This window comes from Rhipicephalus microplus, chromosome 4 (assembly GCF_043290135.1).
Source record: "Rhipicephalus microplus isolate Deutch F79 chromosome 4, USDA_Rmic, whole genome shotgun sequence".
Lineage (NCBI taxonomy): Eukaryota > Metazoa > Arthropoda > Arachnida > Ixodida > Ixodidae > Rhipicephalus > Rhipicephalus microplus.
In genome coordinates, this window is record NC_134703.1 from 164,891,405 (window position 1) to 164,903,528 (window position 12,124).

At 46.7% G+C, this 12,124-nt stretch overlaps 1 protein-coding gene across 2 annotated transcripts in view; it reads left to right on the forward strand.

Annotated features, from left to right (window-relative positions):
* LOC119172937 (cubilin) overlaps positions 1 to 12,124 on the forward strand; it is a 284,534-nt gene that overhangs the window by 128,497 nt on the left and 143,913 nt on the right. For both annotated transcript variants that reach the window (XM_075893824.1, XM_075893825.1), the window contains exons 22-23: positions 4,951 to 5,119; positions 9,221 to 9,488. In XM_075893824.1, coding sequence (XP_075749939.1) covers positions 4,951 to 5,119; positions 9,221 to 9,488 — 437 coding nt within the window. The remainder of the gene's footprint in view (positions 1 to 4,950; positions 5,120 to 9,220; positions 9,489 to 12,124) is intronic.

A 12,124-nucleotide genomic window follows, 5' to 3' on the forward strand; every position in this document is an offset into this window, starting at 1 on the left:
TGCCTGACTCGTGCCTACCTTTCCCCATTCTACGCCACGCCGTTTCTTATAGGTTAGTGTGCTTGGAATAGGCGCGCCTGTTTAGTGTAGAACGCCTGTCCCTTCACAGTATTGTGGCCTGGCTGCCCGCATTTTCAAGGCATTCTACGAAACACGAGAAGCAACAAAAAAGACGCCTACATCTACCCACACGACGAGCTGGAGTAAATGCGTCGCAGAGAGGTCAGGGTATCGGTTGAATGTTGCGTAATTGAGTATGGTTTGGAAAATGCTTAATTGTCATTTCGCCTTTAATATTCCTATTTATTGAATGAAGGAGAAGCGTTGCCCTCAACGAGTGGTGGGACGCTGATGTTCGGTTGTACCCCACTGCTGCTTGAATGTACTGTTGCTTCCATCGCATCTACTCGAGTCAAGAAAAGTGTCAAGTCAAGCAAAAGCCATGTAAAGACGCCTTTGACTGAATTCGAAACGCGCGATCTGGTGCCCACATATACTGCTTAGCTGGTGAACGGCTGTGCAGCGCGAGAAGTCAGTTTTTTACTAGCAGACACTGCCTGCAACGGCCTTCAAGTTAATGTTCTCTCAATTTCGTTTCGTTTGATATTCATGAAAGCACGTTAGAGAGTGCTTGCATGACTGTTAATCGTGATGACGTCACGTAAGTCACTAGTGATCAAGTCGGTTGGCCGAGTCATATGTATGACATTATTGCTCTCTCATAGACATTTCGTTCGATATGCATGAAGACAGGTTAGGACAGCGCGTGCGTGTGTGATAGACGTGATGACGTCACATGAGTCACTATTAATCGCGTCGCTAGGCCTAGTGAGAGCATTTAAGGTATTACTCTCTCAAAGACGTTTCGTTTGATATACATGAAGGCAGGTTAGGACACCACGTGCGTGTGTGATAGGTGTGATGACGTCACGTGAGTCACTAGTGATCACGTCACTAGGCCAAGTGACAGCGTTCAAGTTAATACACTCTCAAAGACGTTTCGTTTGATATTTATGAAGACAGGTTAGGACACCGCGTGCGTGTGTGATAGGCATGATGACGTCACTTGAGTCACTAGTGATGACGTCACCAGGCCTAATGACAGCGTTCAAGTTATTACTCTCTCAAAGACGTTTCGTTTGATATGCACGAAGACAGGTTAGGACACCACATGCGTGTGTGATAGGCGTGATGACGTCACGTGAGTCACTAGTGATGACGTCACTAGGCCTAGTGCCAGCGTTCAAGTTATTACCCTTTCAAAGACGTTTTGTTTGATATGCATGAAGGCATATTAGAGAGTGCTTGCGTGAGTCTTAGGAGAGATTACGTCACGCCAGTCACTTGATGACGTCACTGGGCCTTGTGACAGCGTTCAAGTTATTACTCTCTCAAAGACATTTCGTTTGATATATATGAATTCAGGTTAGACACTGCGTGCGTGGGTGTCAGACGCGATGACGTCACACGAGTCACTAGTGATCACGTCACTAGGCCGATTGACAGCGTTCAATTTATTAGCCACTCGAAGACGTTTCGTTTGGTATACATGATGGCAGGTTAGACTTGGCGTGCGTGGGTGATAGGCGTGATGACGTCACCTAAATCACAAGTGATCAAGTCAGTTGACCGAGTCATAGGTACCACGTTATTGCTCTCTCAAAGACGTTTCGTTTGGCATGCATGCCGGCAGGCGAGCAAATAACGTGCGCGGGTGATATTTGTGATGACGTCCCCTGAGTCACTGGTGATCCGGCACTTGGCCGAGTTTTAGGTATCAAGATCCCGCCCTTTCAAAGACGTTTCATTCGATATGCATGACGGAAGGTTAAGACAGTGTGTGCGTGGGTGATATGCGTGAGGACGTCACCTAAGTCACTCGTGATGAGATCATTGGCCTGGTTAATAAGTATAAAGTTATTACTGTGTGGACGGCGTTGCCTATGATATGCATGTCGAAGGTGTGATTAGTGCTTACGCGGGTGATAGACGTGATACAGTCGCGCGAGTCACATTGTGTCACTAGTGACTCATTCATGGCTTTTCCCTGTTAAATTCACTCCGAAGCTATTCACTCCACGCATTCCCGAAAATTCTGGGTCGTTTTGAAGTCACAATGTCATCAGGATTAAATTCACTGGCGTCCGGATTAAATCGGCTGGCGGTTGGATTAATTTCAGTGGCACTTGGATTGAAATGAATGGTACCTGGATTAATTTCAGTGGCAGCTGGATTAAATTGACTGGCACCTAGATTAATTTGATTGGCGCTTGGATTAAATTGAGCGGGAAAACCTGTAGTGTTTGTCGTACTACTGCGTGGTCATTGCAATTACTGAATTGAAGCATTTCCATCACTACATGTTCGAAGTGTCACGTGAAATGAAATGCAGAAAATACATGAAGCTCCCGGGTAGGTTGAAACTTTAATCGATGAAAAATCCTTTAACCGGGACTTCAGTGACAAAATTTTAGGATTTTACGTCTCTAAAGCGTGAAGGAAAGCCGTAAAAGTCGTTGTATGAGTATAACTTTGTTGGTGTTCAGGATGGTTAAATTAAGTATAGACAAATTCTGCGGCACAACACAGCACATAATCATGTTTTAACGCAAGAAAAACGAATATCTTTCATGATCGCAAAGGTACCAAAAGTGAACATCGCATTTGATTTTTTCCTGGCTAAAACAGACTGGTAGCCACTTTCCCTTTTCCAGTTCCATCACCTTGGGTTCAACTTATGCATTCAACAGATGGTCAGTCTACACCTGCCCAATCGGCCTGTAAAAACACCCCCATCAGGCAGAAGCTGCAAAGAGGGTAGCATTCATAACACGAACAAGGATAAAGAACACTTAGACCCATCTTTGTTAAAGATGACCTAATGAAAACAAAAGCTAGATAGTTACGCTGTGGAAAGCCTACGAAAGACTATTTGCGGATTTTACTTGTAAATTAGCACGTATGAGCTAACTGCTTAATGAATTAGTGTGGACGGGAAAAGAGGTTTTTTTTTTTTTTAGTAAACGAATGAGCCTATCTTTTTCTTATAAGAGAGTATATATATTGCACACATCCCTAATTCACGTTGTTTTCACTTTGACCGTCATTGATTATTATTATTATTATTATTATTATTATTATTATTATTATTATTATTATTATTATTATTATTATTATTATTATTATTATTATTATTATTATTATTATTATTATTATTATTATTATTATTATTATTATTATTATTATTATTATTATTATTACGTGTTATTTAACATTGAAAGTTGGCTACTAAATTACACCTACTGCATGTATACACAAAAACACAGCGAGTTCAGTCTGTACCGCCATATTTAGGGAGAACGTCGCGCCAGCTGTCGCAACTGCGGCAAAGCATTACTCTCAACTGTTATGCTATAGCAGACGCTCCGCCATTCACACGCGCAACTTTCCAATCCGAGTCCGGCTGCAAGCATGTTTGGCGATTTCCCTCTCCTAGAAATTTGCACTGTTTTCTTGTGAAACGTCAAGAAGATCTTCCTCGACAATCCGTATAGTCTGCCCCGCCGCGGTGGTCTAGTGGCTAAGGTACTCGGCTGCTGATCCGCAGGTCGCGGGATCGAATCCCGGCTGTGGCGGCTGCATTTCCGATGGAGGCGGAAATGTTGTAGGCCTGTGTGCTCAGATTTGGGCGCACGTTAAAGAACCCCAGGTGGTCATAATTTCCAGAGCCCTCCACTACGGTATCTCTCATAATCATATGGTGGTTTTGGGACGTTAAACCCCACATATCAATCAATCAATCTGTATAGTCAACAGCTCGTCACATTGCAGTCTCCTGAAGCAAGTTCATGAAGTGTGCACTATCGCAATGGAAACAAACAACGTGAACAGCTGAAAGCGTGGCTTGCAACTCAATCGAACTGCGACATGCCTTGAGTGAGGCGAAGCTTGTGGTTTCAGCCGATGTAATCGTAGCGCTAGAATCGCGCTCCGGCTTGCTCTAACGCACCGCATGTGTTTATCATTTGCCAGTCATCCATGCCTGGCGCAAGAAATACACACGCGGTGCGAATATGCCAGCCAGGGCAAGATTTTATAGTGCTACGGTGACGCCGGCTGAAAGCAAGGATTCACCTAGCGACAGTCAAAGTATGTCACAGTTCGACTGAGTCGAAAACCACTCTTTCCGCTGTTCAAGTTTCATTTCATCGTGATAGTACGCCATTACATTTGTCATCAACCTGTGCAATACGTGCATGCACGCCTCAGTCGTGATATCTCTTACTATTGACACGCAGCCTGCGAAATAGTACGGCAACGATTTGGTGCCGCATACTAGAGCCATAGTCCAGGCAAATTACTGCTGCAAATCTGAATAGCTGGCGTCACGCTTGAATACACACAGTAAGTGAAGTTACTCGTATAATTTTACCGCACTCAAAGTATTCCCTGAGGATTGCAATTATTCACAGGCAGCCGAGCTCGACTTTTTTCGTTGCAAATGAATTATCTGTGCAATCTGACAGCATCACATCGGCACGATTCCCGCGTCGTGCTCTGATCTTCACAGACAGTACTGGGTATTTTTTCCTCTTGCGCTGATTCTTTTTGAATACGAAGACGGTGCAGCAGTGCGCAGACTTTTTGTAAGCGGGAGCAGCGTGAATAGGTGCTTCATTGTATTTCGAAGTCCCAAGAGACGCCGTTTGCCATGTCAACTTGGCGCAACCATTCCACGCCTTGGTATTTCAAAACAAAATGGCCATCCGGGTGCATGGTAGACGTGCTTGTCTATAGACCACCGTTGCAAGTCTTTTACAATAAATTGGTCTATCCTACTGCATGCAACCATGCACTTGCGTCGTTCCCACACGCATAAAAGGGTTGTGGTTCAGAATCATTTCGTTTGTTAAGGGGATAACACAGCGCTGGTATATTTCCTTCTTACAGATCAGTGAACTGGCCCGCAATGGGTCCACCACTCGGGTTGGTCGCTACTGCGGCTCTTCGCTGCCGCCTGTCATTACGTCGACGTACAACCAGCTGCGCTTGGTGTTCCACACCGACCACTCCAACGAACACCACGGATTCTTGGCGAACTACACGGCAGTTGATATCGGTAAGCTATGAGCGCTAACTCAAAAGACATGCCACCTGTTCTAGACCAAAAAGATAACGTGTTGTACGCGGTGAAATTAGGCTAGCAATTGATGTTATTTTTATTCATGAAATAATGGAATCACGCTCATAGTAAAGCGATGGAACATGGATCCTCTCAAGCAGTGTAAAAAGAAACACAAGCTGGAGGCGTTTTTTTTTTTTCAATACCGAAGTGTTTTATACCAGGATACATCAAATCTCCAGTGACGTATTTTCAATACATCACGTTACCCATTATACACTCACAAATGGCAAATAAAAAAAAACAATGTTCCTTCGCCGGGAGTCGAAGATATATAAGTTCTCCCTCCACAATGCGCAGCGAGTAACAGCTCGGTCACAAATCAAACATTCTTAAAGATACTCACGGCAAGCTATTTATATACAGTAGTTTCTGTCGACAGTACTCAGAGATGAGCGAATGCAGCGTGTTTTTGTTAAAGCAAGCGCGATGGCGTGACAGGCGCGAAGGTGCGCTTTGAAGGTCGTATAGTTTCGAGCATTGCGGTGCGCGGGCCCTTAGTGCGTCTTGTGCTGGCGTTAAAGTTCTAGAAAACATTAAGGTCTCTTCGCTCGCAGCAGCGGCCGCGCTTGCGAAGGAAGCCTGCTGCTCAGACCAATGAAGTGATTGGTGCACTTGTTAGTTCGTGCTCGTTGACGTGCTTAGAAGTAGGCGCAGGTTAAACAACCCCACGTGGTCTAAATTTCAGAAGTGCTTCACTACGGCGTCTCTTATAAACATATCGTGGTTTGGGGCGTTAAGTCCCACATATTTCTCCCAGCTCGCGCTCGTCCTTTGTATACCTTTGCGTTTGTTTCGCGCCTCCTCCTTTGTGTTTGAGCAGCGCGCTTTAAGGGTCAGCTTTGACAGTTGTTAGTTCGGGATCGTCCTGTGTATGTGTTTTTCTTTCGCGCGTCCTTCTCGATTGAGCAGAGCGTTGCTTATCTAGAGCTGCCTGTCGCTTTTTCGCGTGGACAATACAATTTGTTGCTATAACACCCATTAATTTGCTCTTGTGCCGAAACAATGCACAAGGAACGCTCAACAACTCCTGTGATGACACGTTTTAGTTACGTGTCTCATCGATTCCTATGACAGAGGGATCAGCCATGTTCTTTTTCTAGATCATGCCGGATAAACTTAAGACTTATAGGTTCAAATATAGCTAAACGCTCAAAGCAAAATAAACTTACCAACCAAGCATAACTACGCCATAAACCCATACCAAACTCATGCATTTTGACCTGAATTCTTCCCAAATGTGACCGAAATGTGGAACAGACTGCCGAACGCTATTGCTTTTTGGACAGATATCACCGACTTCAAAAACGCAGTTGAGAAGTATGTACGGGTCTTTTCGTTGTGATGTTATAAATATGTGAGTTTTTACGCGCTAAAACCAAGATATTGCTCCTACTTTAGGCGGTTCGTGAAAGATTTTGCGGCAATCGCCCAACCACTTACCGATCTTTTGAAGAAAGGCGTTCCATTTTCGTGGGGGTCCACTCAAGCTGCCGCCTTCTCTCACCTCATAACACTTTTGACGACGCCCCCTATCCTCGCCCACTTTGACCCATCTGCCCGAACTGAGGTCCGAACTGATGCCAGTGGTCACGGTATCGGAGCCGTTCTCGCCCAATGCCAACAGGGACACGACCGCGTTATCGCGTATGCTAGCCGCCTCCTTACACCTGCAGAGCGTAACTATTCGATCACGGAGCGAGAATGCCTTGCTCTTGTCTGGGCGGTCTCAAAATTCCGTCCATATTTATATGGCACTCACTTTTCCGTCGTCACCGATCACCACGCGCTCTGCTGGCTTTCATCCTTAAGAGATCCTACAGGTCGACTTGGTCGCTGGGCTCTGCGACTGCAAGAATACACCTTTTCTGTGATATACAAGTCTGGACGCCTGCACCAGGACGCCGATTGCCTTTCTCGCTATCCAGTTGACCCATCGGCCACCATACCTGACAACGACGCCTGCGTGTGCTCCGTTTCTCAACTGAACCACATAGCCGACGAGCAACGCCGTGATGCAGCCCTACGAGCTATCATTGAGCGCCTCGACTCCTCCCCATCGAACCGATCCTATCGCTCGTTCGTACTCCAGAATGGCACATTATACCGGCATAACTTCCATCCAGACGGCCCATCTCTGCTGCTTGCCATACCCAAACACCTCCGCTTGGCTGTACTCCACGAACTTCATGACGTTCCTACTGCCGGTCACCTGGGTGTGTCCCGCACATACGACCGGATTCGCCGTCGCTTCTATTGGCCAGGTCTGGCACGGTCCGTCAGAAGATACGTCGCGGCGTGTGAGGAATGTCAGCGCCGCAAAACACCATCGACGCTTCCGGCTGGGCGCCTTCAACCACTCGATATTTCTACGGAACCTTTCTTTCGCGTCGGCTTGGACTTACTCGGCCCTTTTCCTCTGTCTTCTGCTGGCAACAGGTGGATAGCTGTGGCCACAGACTACGCCACACGCTACGCAATCACACGCGCCCTTCCAACAAGTTGCGCCACTGACGTCGCCGATTTTCTTCTACACGACGTGATCTTGCAACATGGTGCTCCACGCCAGCTGCTCACGGACCGAGGCCGCACATTTCTATCGAAAGTCATAGCGGACATCCTACGCTCTTGTGCAACACGCCACAAGCTCACTACGTCGTACCATCCGCAAACAAATGGCCTCACAGAACGCCTGAACCGAACCCTAACTGACATGCTTGCAAAGTACGTTTCCTCAGATCACTCTGACTGGGACATCGCTTTACCATACGTGACATTTGCCTACAATTCTTCGCGCCACGACACGGCTGGTTACTCCCCTTTTTTCTTGCTGTTCGGCCGCGAACCCACATTACCCCTCGATACGACGATTCCGTTACCAGCAGCTCCAACTTCACAATATGCTCTGGACGCCATCAGCCGGGCCGCCCACGCACGCGAAACCGCTCGTGCTCGCCTTCTGACCTCCCAAGCAAACCAACGGCGTCGGTACGACCAACGACACCGCGATGTGCACTTTTCGCCCGGTTCGTTGGTTCTGCTGTGGTCTCCGACCAGGCACGTTGGCCTGTCTGACAAGCTGCTCTCTCGGTACACAGGGCCCTACAGAGTGCTTCGTGAGGTGACTCCCGTCACTTATGAAATCACTCCTGCTGCCTCGCCGTCTTCATCCACCCCTAGGGCCACCGACATCGTACACGTCGCACGCCTGAAGCAGTACCACTCGCCCAATGATCTTGACATCTAGATGCGCCGAGACGGCGCCTTTGCCGACGGGGGTTATGCTACCTGTAGGCTGCCACAAACCATAGTGCGAATGCGCGTGTGCGCCCGACGAGGAAGATGAGGCTCGCTGGCTGCTCGAGCTCGGGGCCAGACTGGCCAGTGCTGCAACCGCTCTTGCAAATATATTTTTCGAATATATTCGCAATACTTTGTCTCGTTACTCACGTAACAATATGATTATAAGCGACGCTCCAGTGGAGGGCTCCGGAAATTTTGACCGTCTGGTGTTTTTCAATGTGTGCCGACGTCACACAGTACACAGGCCTCTACCATTTTGCCTCCATTTAAATGTGACCACTGCAGCCGGGATCTAACCCGCGACCTTTGAGTCAGCAGCCAAGCAGCAAGCACCATAACCGCTGCACCACTATGGCGGAGAGTTTGCAAATTAGTTTTGGCAATGCGAAGTGTTATGTCCACTTTTATATTCACCGTAAATATTTTAAAAATAGTCGATTTCTTTCTGGGCAGCATTTAAGTGACGATCTTATGTCATTGTGAAGCGCCGAGTGTTACGCAGCTTTACGTAATTTGTACGTATACGTAACGTATCATGATTTGTAGAGTCCTCACTGTTATGATGCTCTATGAGGCATACTTCACCACGGCAGCTATTTCGACCTGTTGGTTCGCCATTAGTGGGTATAGTGTTGTGCGTAAAAGACATGGACTCAAGAAGCGACAACGTAGCACGCAGGACGCAACATAGGGATCTCTCTAATAATTAATAAGCGATGATTATTACCTTCCTAGGCTGCGGTGGCGTGCTCACCGAGTCTGGCAGCCTGGCGAGCCCTGCGACTCGTTCCGCCGCCAGCGATCACAGCGACGGCGGAGACGACGGTGCCAGCGGGGGCACCGGGGAGGCTTACCGGCACAACGTGATGTGCCGCTGGATCCTGCGTGCCCCGCCGGGCCACGCGGTGCGACTCAGTTTCACGCACTTCGTGCTCGAGGACTCGTCCAACTGCTCGTACGATTACATCGAGATACACGACACCTCGGACCAGATGATTGGAAGGTACGTGCGCGGAGAAGCGCTCAGTCGTGGCGGCCGCCAGAATGCCCACTAAGCCTAAACGTGTTCAGCGAGTAATAGAAGGAGCATAATTAAAAACAAAAAGGTAAGGCTACGGCAGCCTCGCACAAGTGGGACCAGACTTGATTATGATCATGATGAGCCTTTAGCTTTCCTGGCACTCGCCCACAAAGGGGGATCGGCCAAGAACCGGGTGGCAGCATCATCAAGTGTGTTAGTTAAGCATTCAGGTAGTCTCGTAGCCGGAAATAATAATAACAATGGACCAGACTTCAAGGCAGTGCGGAGCTGGGCAGCCGTTGCTTTGCTTTGCTTTCCTAGATGCCTGGCATGTACCCACTTTGGGGCATTGGACAAGAATGACACGTAGATACTGTTAAATGTTATTAAGCTAAGCTGTGAATTTTAATATTAAAATTAGAGAAATTAAATGGCAATGATACGTAAAACATTCAATTTAACTACAAGTAATATGCTTTTGAGCCTGTATTCCAGACTGCCGTAATAACTTGACGGGAATAATTTTGAAAATTCAAGTTTTAACTTAACGAAATGACAAAGAATTTTAAATACCAAATCAAATGGTACTCGTTGGTACTCGTTGAGTATTCAAAATGAAATTACACACGGCATCAAAGGCATCACTGTGGCAGCATCCCAAACCTTCTTGTTTCACAAGCCTCCTTTGTTTCTTTTCGGTTTTCCTCTTCTGTGGTTGTTTTCATCTTTTACAGTCTTCTTTTTTCTTCTGCCTTTGTCTAGGGTTTTTTTAACGGCGAAGCATTTATTAGCAAACTTCGACGACATTGAGCGTATCTATCTATCTATCTATCTATCTATCTATCTATCTATCTATCTATCTATCTATCTATCTATCTATCTATCTATCTATCTAACTATCTATCTATCTATCTATCTATTCATCTATCTATCTATCTATCTATCTATCTATCTATCTATCTATCTATCTATCTATCTATCTATCTATCTATCTATCTATCTATCTATCTATCTATCTATGCGCTTACGTTTGGGTGCTCTCGTGGTCACCCCTTAACTTAGCGTGAACTAAAATTAGCATGGAAGGGTAAGATGGTTTGACGAATATTGCGCTCTGGTCAAGACACGAATAATGTCACAGTCCTGTTGCGTACTTCGTCAAACACTTCCCACCAGACAGTGGCGCATATCCACGGGCGGGTATGTGCCGCTGCTATGCGGGTATGTGACACAGGTGATTGAAACTTAGGCCCAAACAACGAAACGTTCCTTTCCTTTGACCGCGTCCTCTCCTTACGTGAGGCTTCCTTACAACCAAGGACCGACGGAGGAAGCAAGCGTACTCTGAAAGCTCCCTTAACCCGTCCTCGCGGGAGGAATGGTTGCCGCGCTCCTGCGTTCGAGATTATCGAATACAAGCTTTGCTCCCAAGCGTTTATTCTGTAAAAAAAAAGTTGGATCACCACATCACTTCCAAATTGAAGTGTTAATATAGAGACGCGTGTACGCTTTCTTCCAACTACGATAACTGAATGTGAAAAGCCACCGTAGTCGAGCGCAAAACGTGGTGCATTCTAGCAACACTGCGCGCCGTCGTGCCTGGCACCGTGCACGCACGCTCGCCGCTCGTGTCTCCCCGCAGAGGTGGGGTGGGAGGGTTGCCTCGAAAACGAAAACATCACGTGGGCTAGCTGTGAGGCGAAGCGCTCGTTCAGGGCAAGGAGCGGACCTAAGGGCGCACGAAGGTAGCCCCAAAGCAACCTTAAGCTGAGGAAGCGCCAAGGAAGCCTTCGCCGAGGGCTCCTTAGTGAGGAAGCTTTCAGAGTGACATAAGGCGGCCTCACAAAAATGAAGGCTTCCTCACTGAGGAAAGGAACGTTTCGTTGTTTGGCCCTTAGTATCTATTCAGGAACGAGTAGAACACACATGGGTGATTTCAACGTGCGAGCGTTAAAAAATACCCAGCATTGGTAGCGGTGACCCAAAAATTACAAAGAATAAATGTCTGGGTCCCAGCTGGAATCAAACCCAAGCATTTTGCGGGGTAATGAAGCATTTCACCACAGAAATACGCCAGGTCTCAGAACTATACTTTTCAAATGGACGCTGATCTTCGTGAAACGTCATTAGTCGTTGCAGTGCTATCTACCAAATTTTATAAACGTTATTTATGTAATCCTTTATTACAGCCGTCACGTCGGGTTAACGTAAATTGTGGTTATTTGCCTTGCGCTGAAGTTGATTTGGGTAGCAGTGTCCAGGACCAGCATCCTTGCGAGCATCAGCGCTTCATATCAGCTTCCGGTGTTGCTAATAAGCGCATTCCAGTTGGCTTTCTTGCACCAGTGCAAACAACTGGTTATATAAACATCTGCAACTCTGCAACATGCGTGTGTGCGGGTAAAATTTTTACATATGTTTATCATAATTCCATGACGTGTCACTTAATATAAAAAATGGAACACGTAACCTTCCCTCCGCATGCTTTGCGTAACGTAGGTTCCAAGGTACGTGAGATGTCCCGATATTTTTTTTCTCTTTGTTGCTATTCATTTCTATTGTTGTTGGTACTTTTCTATTCCTTTCTCTCTCTTTCGATTTTGGTCTTGCGTCCTCTT